Here is a 14,028-nt window from a genome sequence, read left to right as displayed (position 1 = left end):
AGAGATTAGCAGCAGCTTTACAGGAAAATAAAACAAGCAAATAAGAAAGTAAGAGAAAGACTATCAAAATAAAGAAGAAGCAGCATCAACATTGCTCACCCTGTAAACATAGATCCAGATATAAAAGCACTCACAGCTTGGGCTCAAATCAGGAGCTTAGTTGTAGCTAGAAGAGACAGTTTTATTCTGAAAGGTGTGTAACAGGAAGCTGTTCAACACCAGAGGGGCTTTATTCAAACGGTGGCCCCGCCCCCTGCTCCTACCTGTGCGCTCAGGTAGAGTCAGGAGCCGCTGGACCAGGAGAACTGTTATCTGTCATGGCGGAGTCGCAGATGCTGTGTATGGACGATGAACACGTCAACGAGAAGATCCCGGAGTCCAGACCCGAGTTTTACTACAGCGAGGAGCAGCGAGCGGCCCTGGAGCAGCTGCTCCGGAGCGGGGACGGCGCCTTCAAGATGCGCCTCAAGGAGGACAACGTCAAGGACTTCCTCTCCGCCCGGGAGGTCAAGTCCATCCGCAAAAGCTTCCAAGAGTACGACTCCGAGAGCGACTCCGAGTCCGGTGACCCTGACAAGTGCAAGGGCTCCTCCAGCGCCGACTCCGGGGTCCACTCCACCTACTGGCCCGAGATGTCCGACACCGAGGTCCCGTCCCTGGACATCGGCTGGCCCGGCAGCAGCAGCCACTACAAGGGGGCGACCCGCGTGTCCGTGTACACCCACCCACCCAAAGAGCCCGGGCCCCACATCAAGGAGGTGGTGAGGAGACTGATCCAAGAATCACACAAGGTCAGTTCAGCTCCAGTCCAGGTCTGCAAAATCCGGGTTATTTTTTATCCTTTTTATATTGAATAACCACTTTGTCTATTAAAAGGTCAGAAAACAGTAAAACCCAACACGGGTGGTTTCTTGGATTTGACCTAAAGTCACAAATCTGACAAACTCCCGAAGGAAGCTTCAAACCATCACATGATTAGAGGCAAGAGCAAATATTAGTCATGTGTAATGGATGTGTAATAGATCAAATAGTTGATGATTAATTGTGTAAATAGAGAAATTATAGCTGAGAGAAGAGATCACATTCTGCAAGATCACTGGAAACCGAGTCAATCTACAGTTGACAGATGAAAATTTGTGTAAATAATGACTTGTGTGGTAAATCACTTCTTTATCAAGTAAGGCACTTCAGATGCTCAATTATTTAGAAAAGAATAATCACATCCAGGGCCGGCCCTGGCAATGTTGAAGCCCTATAGGCGAGATTTCCGATTGGAGCCCCCCCTGGCCTCCCAACATACACACGCAAAACTGCAAGCGCCTGGGGCCTCATTATATCCGCTGCCATTTTAATACTTAAGTGTGTACTCCACTTCTCACGCAAACTTTGGGATCTATAAAATCTAACTTGACGGGAGGATGTGCGCACTTGTATGCACTTGCAAAAACTTGCACTAGCTGCAGTTACTGCAGCACTAACTAGGATAACAGCGGAACTCTAGGCTAAAAATGTTATGTAAATTACACTGTTTTAAGTTGATTTGATTATCAGGGCTTACGGACACTTGGACGACACCACAGGGGCAGAATGGAGACATTTTGTTTTTTGTTTTTGAAAAACATTTACTTCATTTGCATTGTATCTGTTTATCCCTGAACCTCCACCCCTGGACTTAAACACTTCACCCTACCCTCCATTGGCATATCAGGGTGAAGATAATGAGTGAATGTTCAGTTTTTGGTGTACTACCCCTTTAACTCGATCAACAGGATCAGCAACTCGTTGCCACACGATGTATTTTCTTTTAGTAATGAGATCACTGCTGTGGCCACCAAACAATCTGTCTTTCTTCACCTCCCACTCACCAACAAGCTCCTCGATGTCCATGTCATAAAGTTGAACTTCTTCGTCTCATATCGCTTGATGCCAAACAAAAAGAGGGAAATACCTTGATACATCCAATATTGATGAAGGTGGTGGGTTTCAATGGCCTAGGAGCTTCATTACGTATTTCTTCATGTCCGTCTGACAGTTCAAAGAACTCCTGCAGCAGTTAGCACCGAGGTTATAGTTCTTTTTTGAGTATTTACTTTGACGAAGGTCCCATTTGTTTGTAAACAATCTGAGTAGTGCACGTTTGGTTCTTTACTTTGCTGTTGTTTCGCCTGATGCTTGATCCTCCCTATAGCTTCAAGTTAGCTACATCACATCCTGAATTTTTGACCAATGGCTAAAGACAAACATACTAGATAAAATGAAAAACGTTAAATCTGACTGATGAAGAAGCTCTACTACAAAATGTGAAGTCAACAACACACATTCTGATTGGTTAAATTAGTTTGGCCCTTAGGATTCAATTACTGCCTTTTTGTGTGAACTCTCCTTCATTAGACACATTTATTACACCGCTATCGTGTTGGGTAATAACCGACAGTGTAATAAAACTCATCAGTGTCTTCTTCATGTTACTTGGCCCACAGCCAAGTAACCGATCCTGATATTATTTAAAACTCATTACATCTGGTGTTAATGTGTGTACATTGTCCACAATGAGATCTGATCGCTCAGTTTATCTCTCGTCATCCTCCTTCGATCTCCACGATCTCCAATTGTACCAAAAGGAAGCAAAAATATCTCTGATTTGGAGCCAGTCTGTGCACTAGTGAGCATGTGTATTTTGATATTTTTGGGTTATGACCCATTGCAGCTAGTCCCCAGGACGTGATCAAAACGGCTTGGCTTCACTTTTAGAAGAGCCGTCATGTTGCCCAGCTCTCTGTACGGTATGTTACATTTTTAACAATCACGTCCAATCATTATTTTATGTGAATTGAAAATGATCACCTCCAGAAGTCATCTGTCTGATCAGGTCACAGGGTGCATTTCCGCCTGAACTGTCCTGTGATAAAACTCTGTCCTGGTGTTTCACAAGAAATACTTTCTTATGCAGCCTGGTGTATATTGAGCAATAGTTTTTGTGGTCGGTTCTTGTTGTGTAACAATTCTGCAGCACAACAGACCTCTTCCTCCATAGCAACGTTTCCGCTGACCCCCCCTTAAAACACTTTCAAGATCTGAACATTATCGCCTTGAGTGAAGTAGGAGCCTACTGCAGGACCATTGTATAACTACACCGCATTATTTTGTAATATGTGTACATCTTGAAATGTACTCAATGTACAAAAAATAAATACATTATGCACCTGGTCCAAAATTCAAACTGTAAAAGTTTGATGTCTTTTTAATTTCATCGTGAAGAACAGTACAGTAAAATCAGTTACAGGTAAATTATCCACAGGTGCTCTCACCCCCAAATACAAGTCGTTATAACTGTTGTATAACTAAACATCATAAAACCAAATGTGTATGAACATCATATTTTGCCCGTGCAGAATTTTCCATGGACTGGCTCCCAAAGCCAATGGCATTAATTTCCATTTAAAACAACGGGAAAGTTGTGAGCAAGTTTTTACAAGCTTAGTCACCTTTGGTTCAGGCTTGAGGGGCCGAGCTTCTGTAAATGTCGGCTGCACATCAGGACTTGCACCAGAGAGATTAAGACTCTCAGCCTGTAGCCCAGTCACTCAGGACTTCTTAACAAGCCTCTCCTTTATTTCTCCCACTCAGATTCCCACTGATCATTGACCTGCTAGGTATGCACAAACAAAAAAAAAAGCTGACGAGGGGAACATTCATGTAGGATTGGGCTGATGTTAAGCACCAGAGGCTATAACAGTTTGGTAAAGACATACAGTTTGTTCTGAATAGAAAGAACAGAGGTGCGGAGGATCGTACAGACTGTAGCTTGATTCCTATCTGATATTATGATATTCTTGATCAGGGTAACTGTTGTGTTTTTACAGGAAGTGTAATATCAGTAAATTTATTTCCTTTTAAACGCACAATTTAGCAAGCGCAAATTTTAACCGAAATAAAATGTGAGTAAATGTGACTATTCCATCCACGCGCACAGTGTGAATATTAGAAAATAAAGACTTAGAGATGCCATTCTCCAGTAGAGTGCCATAAAAGAAGGTTTATCAAGATGAGGTAATTAAAAGAAAAGTGAATAGAAATACAGTATTTAGGCTTTAAAAGTTACACTTCCCTCATCGCTCCACACAGATCTGATGTTTTCGTCCGCTGAGTAAAGACTTTTCTGTCTTTTCGAGATTTCTTTTTTCACTTTGACATTTCAACTCTTTTTTCACATCCCACATCAAAATACACACGAATACTTGAATACAAATCAACCTCATGTCAACATTTGATTAATTTCAAGTTTATCCCAAGTGAGACTTACACAACATGCTTTTCAATTCCTTACAAAAAAAGTACAAAATTAAAGTCTTCGTATAGTTGCTGCCACAAAGTCTACTGTGACCATTTCTGTTTAAGTCGTCAACGTATGAAACAAAGATTTAATCCCAACTAGTTGTGCCAACGGAAAGAGTCTGAAACCTGCTCGAATAAATGTTACATGGTTCATTACAATATCATCATGAATCCAGGATTAGTTACTTTAACATTTGATTTGCTGCGTATCTGCCTACATCGACATCCACGATGAAAGATACGACTAAATGTTAGTCTGACTCTGCCGTCACACTGCCACTGACCTTCACTGATGTGGCTTAGATCATCATACCGGGAAAGCTCTATTTACCCAACGCACAGTAAAACACACATTGGAAGCTGCAAACATGGTTTTAGACTGGAAGAGAGTGAAACTGAAAGAAAAGGACGCTCAGAGGTAAAAAAAAATGTATCCGGTTTAAAGTGGATGCCCTGCGAAAGAGTAAATTGATTATCTCTAATATCAGTTTATAGGAGCTTTGACAACTTAATTAGCTGCTCATATGCTGAGATTGCTCCTCTTGAGGTGTAGTCATTCTTTACCTGTGAAAGGCTGCCAAATACATGACACAGTAGTTCTGCATATCAGGATCCTGAAGATCGATTGTTGCTATCATACCTTGCTCTTTGTGATGGGCTGAGGTAGAAAGGTAAGAGGTTAGGAATGGAGAACCACGTGCAGATAACATCAGACTTTACTTATCACATTTTGTTCATAACAGAAGTTCAGTCAGACGACTCAGGTTCCAACGTTTATTGCAGCAGTGGAACAGGTTTAGTGTTTGGCGTCTAGGCTCCAACTTAATCACTCCCCCAAATGTTTACACAGGAACAATGGGAGTGATGGGCGACTACTGGTAGCCCCCGTCGGAGCCTTCAGGTGGATGCATGGGTATCGGAGGGGCTGAAGCAACTGGTAGCAAATACTGCAGCAGCAGTGCGAGCTAAGGGGATGATGGGACATTTCTCTCTGATCTTTTGAGGATTAACATCAGATTACACAGATCATCAGATAACAAAACATTGTCACTCATCAAGACCAGTGCCAACGGATGGAGTCTGACTGTCCATCAGTTGCTTTGAACCAACTATTTCACAACTCTTTGTCTTCCTGGACTGACAGGCTGATAATGTCTCGACATTTAATAAAGTTCATATTTAACCATCAGCTACAAACCCTTGAGGCAGACAACATGTCGCAACCTGCCTTTTAGCCTTGTCAGTCTACAGGATATTTCAAAAGAATCGACTGCATTTAAAATAAAGATTCTCTCTCGCAACTGACTAAACTCTTCTAGGTTTAGACTGTACACTGCAAAAGTGAGGCTAATTTGTGGTAAAGTTGTGTTTGATGAAATTGATTAACATAGAAAACGTAATCTGCAAACTAGCATTATTAACTCATAGAATTAGTGTAAGGTAGCAAAGTTACCCCTTTGTGACAAAATGTAATGGGTAATCCCCCACCTTTCCACCAAGTTTTGTGGAAATCCATTCAACAGTTTTTGTGTTATCCTGCTGACAAACAAACAGCAAAGAAAACATCACCAGCTTGACAGAGGTAATAACTTGAGACCAATTCAATGTTGGCAGTTTTGCTTGAGACAAGACTAAAACCATGCATCATTAACAAGTTCTAACCTTTTAAGTAGTAAACATAAGAGGAACACAGAGGTGCTTTCCTCAATACACGATCCAACCCTCAGGTAGGATGAGTAACTGTTAACGTGCACTTCATTCAGACTGATGCACTGATTACTTGTCACAATTTATGTTGCTTACCTATCGTATGATTGTGTTTCACACACACACACACACGTGTCTACCAGTAGAACCTGTTTGATCAGGCTGATGCATGAACACCAGAGCCGCAGGAAATCAGGACCTTGAAAAACTCTCACATGATCAGGCTGAACTGTAAAACGCTCCACGTGTTTGTCTATTAAAATATACAATGCAATTAAATGGACCATAATATATCTTGTGACAGGCTGATTTAACTGTGCAAGGTTCCTAAAGACACAATCTGTGTGCCATGTATGTTCATCAGGGCTGGACTGATATCAATGCGCCTTTAATTGTCTGGGAAAACAACTTCCACTGACTCATCAACTGCTACTTTCCACTTACCATTTGAATCCCAGCTGTAATAGCAATCATTGTGTTTACCTGCAGAGGGAGGGTTGGAAATTCTTTTATTGGTCTTAATGGTGCAGCAGGCGGGGTATACAAACATCAGTAACGCAAATAGAGCCAAACAGGAAAATAAATAAATGAAAGGGGACTGTTGGACCTTGGCCAAGGTATAAACATTTTACTGAGTGTCAATCTAGTTAGTGGTATATTTTGATACAGTTCCAACACAGGGGTTTTGTGTAGTTGCTTGGGCATTCAAGGATTTTGAAAACAAGTGTCACTGGCTCTGCTTTTTTGTGTTTATCAATATTAAAGATAATTAGCTATTGTAAATATTTCTTATTTTAGTTTATTAAGAATATTTCAATTCAGAATTCAAGATTTCAGAGGAAAACTGATGACCTTTCTTTTGGGGAGAGGCTGCTGCACTTGTATTAAATTCAAATTTTGTATGGATATATTACAGAATACTTTTAATGTGTCGGGATCAGGCTCTACAGGATGTGAACAGCCTCCATCGCTGCTGCATTATAATTGTCCCTCCCAATTCTAATTGTTTCTCAGGTGGTGGCCATAGTCATGGACCTCCTGACGGACCTGCAGATCCTTCAGGACCTGCTGGATGCCTCGTCGCGTCGCGGGGTGGCCGTCTACACTGTGCTGGAGGCCAGGGGAGTGCCCCACTTCCTGGATATGTGCGCTCGGCTGCAGATTAATGCGGTGCATCTGCGGGTGAGAACTGAGCTCAGCAAACAGTGAAGGGCACGACACAGGGAGGAGACGTGCTTGTACAACACACAAAGAACTTAACGAGTTTGAAGGAAGAAACCTAAATGGGTCAGTGCTGTAACTCCTGCAGTAAACAATGGCACTGACTGCAATAATTGTCACGGCTTAAAGTGTCTTATGTATCCTGGCCTTTGAGAAGGTTGGAGAGAGTTAGTTTATGTGCTTAAGGTACAACATTAACAACTGTTAAAACATGACAAATGGCTTCTAAATGGATCCTTTCTAAAGGGTGAATAACTGGTTTAATTCATTCATATTTTACCATAAAATGTAAGCCAGTGATAAGAACACATTTTGAGTTGACAGGTTGTGTAAAATCTGATCTTAGCTCTTTATATTAGACAAACCTCACCAAAGGAATGAAAAAGTAGCTGCAGCACATCTACATTAAAATCCACTTAGACTGCTTACCGACATGTAAAACTGAAGTAGGTGTAACACTTATTAACTATGACTATAGATATTTGTTTTGTGCAAAACCTAAAATATTACAAATTAAGAGAAGCTACAGTTAATTGGTTTGGAACTTTCCCATTTTGTTTGAGTCAAATGCATAGTTGTGTGTAGTAAGTAATAATCTTTGGCTTTCATTTGTAAGTAAAGGTGTTTTGTTGTTTTTACTGCATGTGTCCAAATTAAGTATTTTTTTTATTCCAAGTTTTTAAACTTGGGTTAGGGTTAGTTTGGAACCTAAAATAAGCTAGCTAGCTAATTTGAATATAAAAGCAGATTTTCATTTCTACCTAGACCATAGACAATAATAGATACAACATTTTGACCCACCTGTGGAAGACTGCGGTAGAAATACATAAACTTTATTTTCTTTTGAATACCTGAAGCATGACCCAATATTACAACCATAGGTTGAATAATATCATATAGTTTTATATGTGCGCATTAATATTATAAGTTACAGGTCCTGTAAGAAATGACCGTGAGTGCTGATCTAGATCAACAGCGAACCGCAGTACACTGAGCCAGACTGTCATCCTATCTCCTCAGGGACCTAATCTGCTGTAAGGCAGAGTTTCCTCGCTCCAGTCCAGTTGAACTGGAGCGCTGAAGTACCTGGCAGTTGTGGTGTCAGTTGATAGGCCTTTTCAGAGCGCTGGGCTCTGTTACTCTTACTTCTTACAAATGAACATTCATAGATCCTGAGAACAGATCCGAAAACTGTAACTCGATGCTTCAACCACACACCGGGGTTGACAGGCAAGGAAAGCCTCCTCCCAGTGTGTCTACTCACTATTTATGTTTCCCTTTTCTTTCTTAACTTCTCAACCTTTTATTACTTGAGAAAGATTACTTTATTTTGAAAGGTGTGACCGCAGAGTTTAACTCGGCATCACCTTTGATCAACCAGTCGTTTGTGATACAACAGGGGACCGTCGCTAGCTGCGGCCCAGTGCGTTTACTCAGGCTTACCTGTGTGATGTTAAGCCTGCTGAAATGTGTAATCAAGCGGGTGTTTCTTTACAGAACCTCCGTGTGCGGATTGTGAAAGGTGCAGGGCTGCCAATGTCATTTGGAAAACTGCCGGGCTCCCTGTGCTCCAAATACATGTTGGTGGACGGAGAGAAAGTTATGTTTGGGTCTTACAGGTGAGCAAATTATTTCTTAATATTACATAATATGCAATAGAATGTGTTCCATGATCAATGTCTTCAAAGAATTGAAAAAATATAATTTCAGTAATTCCACTTGTCAACTGCACGTCTTTATTTGCTACCTTTGGTAAATAGTCTTTAAAAAATTAAGTAAATGTTTAAATGTCACACTCAAGCACATTTTGTTTGGAAATTGTGTCAAGCTATAACTGATGATAATTACACTGTCCATCAGATCCTAATGTAAATAACTGGCTTTAAATTGAATATAGCCCGACAGATTCATCAGTTAAATAAAGATAAAAAGGTTTAAAACAAAATAATTAAATGGACGATATCAGTATCTGAAATGAAAACTTGTTTTACAAAATAAACAATACCAATATATGTGCATTCATGTTTATATTAGAAAAATTATAAATTAGAATTCTCAACATAATTCTACATATTTTGTTGTATTTGTGTGTTTTTATTTATAGTTATTATACAAGTAAATATAATAATAGTTTTCATAATAAAGACAATGATTCAACTGTCAAATATCAAACCTCCATCAAAGTTACATTTCTTTGTCAGAAGGGTTTGATGATGACATCCTAATAATCATTGCCCCTTGACATGTACAAGATTTGAACCTATGTATGTATGTATAATGTGTCCACGGAAAGATTGTCTTGTATGTACATATGTGCTGATGTATGTATGCGTTCACTTATGCATGCATGTTAAGTTGCGTACATCATAAGTTGACATGTCAGGCCTGCATGGATATCGATGTGGTGTTTTGAATATTATTTGCTCTTGATATCACTATCAGCCTCGGTCAGACTCCACTTAAAAGCACATTTCTCTCAGAAGCAGCAGCTACAACACAGGCAGGAAGACTGATGACCGCCCTACCCGCAGCACATTTTAACATGTTGACTGACTGGAATGCTTTCTTAATTGCTCTATTGTTGCAGATCAACTTGTCGTCCATTATCACTCGTGTTGGCAGACGTCTTGTATTAAACCTGAGTGAGATTAATCTGAGGTGGAAATCTTTCCCAGTATAATTAACCAGGCTCAGAGAAATAATCAGTACACCTACATTTGTTAACCCTTGTGTATGCAAAGAAAGGTTTTCATCACATTGTACAATATGCACTTGTTGGAGCGTGAAGTACAGGAAGAGGAGTTGACAGCCATTGACTCGCACGGCAGTTTTTTACCCTGCAGTTATGCTTATTGTGGTTGTACGGTTTTTTCGTTCTGTGACAATGTTTTTATAAATGGGTCCCTGTTGTGTATGCACATGAAATCCACTTTGTATTCCATCTTTACTTGAAATTGACATATACGTGACCCAGACTCCTTTTAAAAAAGAATCTGATTGAACTGTGTTGGATACAGAATTAAGAGATAAGCTCCTGTGTACAGCCGCATGTGTCTGAATGCAGAAGACTCATCTGTCAGCACGTCATCTCTCCTTACCTGGAAATGACTTACACTGGTTAAACACGTCAGTCCGGAAGCAATTTTCAGTTCTTATCACGGACACGTTCGTGATGCACAAAATACAGAAGTGCAGTGACAGCTTCGTGCCAAGTGACATGAGAACATTCATGTTTGGATTCGTCACGCCGCTTTAGGAAATAGAAGTTTAAATGAAAAATTCATGGCAAAGATTACAGAGGGTGTCAAAACAAATCTGTTGTAGTTTCTTAGGGCTGATATATATTATCAAATGCTTTGAAAGGATTCAAATAAGAGATGAAGTGTGGTAGATAGATGATAATCAGCTTCAGCAGTCATCAGTTGCTTTACTACAAAAGTTGACCTACCAACAGTACAGCACTCTTGGAAGCTTCATAGTGTTTATATCTTTATAGAAGACAATATTGTTAAAATGCCTTAAAAACAATAGCTAAAGTATGCCTATTCTTACTTTACAGAGTTAAATGAGAAGATTTGTTTATACTTGAAACCGAGGCTTAGCTTATCTTAGAATAAAGACTTAAATTTAAAGCACCTCTGATGTTTACTTATTAAAGTGTTATAACATAAATATGACTGGGGCCTTTATCTAGGTTGGTGTGAGAGATAAATTAGGCTTTTATATCAGGGCCTTAATTTCCAATTTCCCTTTTTATGCAAACATCCTCCATATAAACCTGTTTATCTTGATAAATTCAATGAAATTTCCATCTTTGTAGCCTTTGTTCAGTCATCCGTGCAGCAGCAGTCACACCAGGCAGTGGCTGTATACTGTTTTAAAGGGACTATAATTGACCATGTGAGCAGTGGTAATTGATGCCCTCAGCTGTTGAGACACTGCCATTATTTAGATAATAGCCGTTAAATGACAATATCCATTATGCTGTGTAATTTGTATGAAATCCAAGGTGTTGAAAAAAAAAAATTGTGTTAATTGATGAGCTGGTGGATTTTGCTTCTTTTTAGAAAATCTCGCTGTTGACACAAGTTAACAGGCAGAGTGCGTTGTCAATCTTCTCACTTAACCCTCGCAAGATTCCCTGAAGAGTTTGCTTTGGTTAACACCCTTTTCCTCTTCCAGCTTCACCTGGAGTTCGTCTCGGATCGACAGGAACACGATCACAGTGATGTCGGGACAAATCGTGGACTTCTTCGACAACGACTTCAGGGAACTTTACGCCGTGTCTGAACAGGTGGACCTCTACAAGGAGTTCAACATCACCAAGCCACCCATCGCTGCGCCAAAGCCAAAGGTGGAGAAAGCTATACCTCTGTCAGTCTCCACATCTCGCTTTCAAGTATCGGTCGGGGACTCCAAACATATCGACCTGAAGGTGCCAGCTCATAAATACCACAATCCAAAATACTCTCTGGTTTTTGGGAACAGCATGGGCCACACAGGCTCCCTACAAGACCTTTCGACTCATACGGACTCGCTGCTTGGACTGAACCAGAGGAACGGCCTGCAGCGAAACTTCCTTCCCCCCAGCAGGGAAAAGGAGGAAATAGTCTCCCCGCAGAGTCCAGCTTCACCCACAGAGGAGGAAGGAAAAGGAGGCTTGAAGAATAACCTGTTCCCCCGCACAAAAAAACAGCGTAGCTCCTTCAGGCACTTCTTAAAAGGCAGAGGAGCCAACCAGTGCACAGAGACTATAAAGGAAGGAATAGTCACTCCTCAGAGCCCACCGCCTGCCTCGAAAGTTTCCGAGACCAAAGACATTGTCGGAGATGCGGTGGAGGACTCTTTTGACATCATCGAGAAACCAGGTGTACTAAAATCCAAAATAAAGAAGCCGCCAAAGGTCATGCAGAGGAGCATGTCTCTGCAGACCATCAACACAGGAGATGAAGACGGTACGTGATCCAATATCTATTATTTCACTTTGTTTCATTTGAATGAGGACTGCAACAATTATTTTCTTAATTTGTTCACCTGGCTGTTAAGACTGTATAAATGGAAGAATGTAGTGTTTACAATTGGGCAGAGCCCTAAAAATTGCAATATGGTTTACGCCAAACATAATCTTCACAAAAAAAAAAACAATCATATCTGTTGATTGACAGATTAATTAACTAATCACTTCAGCTCTCATCCAATTACAACCAGAGTTTTAGAGACAAGAACGAAATGAGTGACTGCAAATACCAATTTATTTTATTTTATTTTTTCAATCTTCTTGTTTTGTCATGTAACGGTGACTCTGAATCAAGACAAAAAAAAAAAATCCTTTTCTGATCAATTAATCAACTCAACTAAGTCCTCTACAGAAAACTAATAAGAGCATCACTCACTGCTCGGAACAGTGAGTGATCTGAGGACTGCAAATCTGAGGAAACATTTGACTTCAACGTGATTCACTTGATTTAAAATGGCTATAATCAATATTTTGTCATAATTTATCAAATGACAACGTGACAGTCTTAGGGCACTCAGAGTTACTCAGCAGCAAACAGCTTGTGCACTAGGGGTGGAGAACAAAAACAGAGATAAAAGAGAATCAATGTTGAACTTAGATTAATCAAATGAAACGAACATGACTCTTAAAGAAAGTTTTAATAATGTTGCACTGTAGGTAAAATATAAAGAGACAATTAAGTGATATATTTAAATGAACTTGTTTCCACTGCCGTCAAAAAGATTATTGCAGGTTTAACCAATCTTGAGACACAAAACTGTCTCAATTGTGATAATAATATCTTCACCTTGATAATTCAAGTAATTTCTTAATGAATCTCGTCTTTTTTTGTTTGAACAGGACTGAAAAGCCGGAGGCGTCATCAGAAGAAGAACTGCATCCAATCATGAGATCAGAAACAAGAGTTGCGTCTGTTAGAGCCATAAAGAGCAGATGGAGGATCTGATGGTTAAACATTAATCAACAATTGAGTCACAGTGTCACCTGACAGCAACCAGGTGATGTTACCTTAGGAGAAGTGAGTTAGCGCTGTGACACTGCTTCAGTGTGGGTGACCAGTCCTCTGCTGTGCATCATGGGAATCCCCATTAAGGAGATGTTTAACTGATCATGAGGAAAAACTGAGGCAAATCTTCAACTCTGTAGCCAAAGTGTTCTGATGGAGGAGATCTCATAGCCATCATTTTGTTTCTGTTTTTTGGTATTAAATTATTCTACAAGTGTTTTCATATTTGACGTGCTTGAACACAACAGAGTCGCCATGGCGTTGTCCAGGCTGCGCGGTTGGATTACATGATGCCCCTGGTTGCTATGGAGCCAGGAAAAGTGATCAGTTGTGCTGTTGTCCCTGAGTTTCACCTTACAGACGACCCTTGGAAACAGAACCAGCATTCATCAGAGTGTGCTGTACAGGCTGTGAATAATGTAGAGTCGGCACAGTCTCGCTGTGTCAGATCTATCATTTCTCTTCTTTAACCCAAGTGAAATTTGTAAGAGATAAAAAATGTGAATCCTTGAGAACCACTTGATAAGCAAATGATGACTGTTTTGTAGCATAATTTGTATAAATAAAGTTTTTCTAATTTGATAATGAATCAATACTGGTTTTTGTGATTAAATGTAGTGAAATTAAAAGTGAAATTCGGTGTTAATAAATTAAACACTTTTTCGTGAAGCCAAAAATCATAATAAAAGGTTCAATAGTTTTCTTGTCTTCAGGACAGCTCAAAGTGATTTACATTCAACAA

At 40.1% G+C, this 14,028-nt stretch overlaps 1 protein-coding gene across 1 annotated transcript; it reads left to right on the top strand.

Annotated features, from left to right (window-relative positions):
* The first annotated feature begins 260 nt into the window (after positions 1–260).
* Positions 261–13,890, top strand: fam83fa (family with sequence similarity 83 member Fa). Its single transcript, XM_062408528.1, has 5 exons — positions 261–791; positions 7,057–7,224; positions 8,761–8,882; positions 11,446–12,218; positions 13,121–13,890. The coding sequence occupies exons 1-5, from the start codon at positions 318–320 to the stop codon at positions 13,168–13,170; spliced, it is 1,587 nt and encodes a 528-aa protein (XP_062264512.1). The 5' UTR covers positions 261–317; the 3' UTR covers positions 13,171–13,890.
* Positions 13,891–14,028: the final 138 nt, after the last annotated feature.

The sequence above is a fragment of the Platichthys flesus genome, chromosome 16 (assembly GCF_949316205.1).
Source record: "Platichthys flesus chromosome 16, fPlaFle2.1, whole genome shotgun sequence".
Taxonomy (NCBI): Eukaryota; Metazoa; Chordata; class Actinopteri; order Pleuronectiformes; family Pleuronectidae; genus Platichthys; species Platichthys flesus.
The sequence above is the reverse complement of the archived record's forward strand: the minus strand, read 5'-3'. Positions and strand labels throughout refer to the sequence as shown.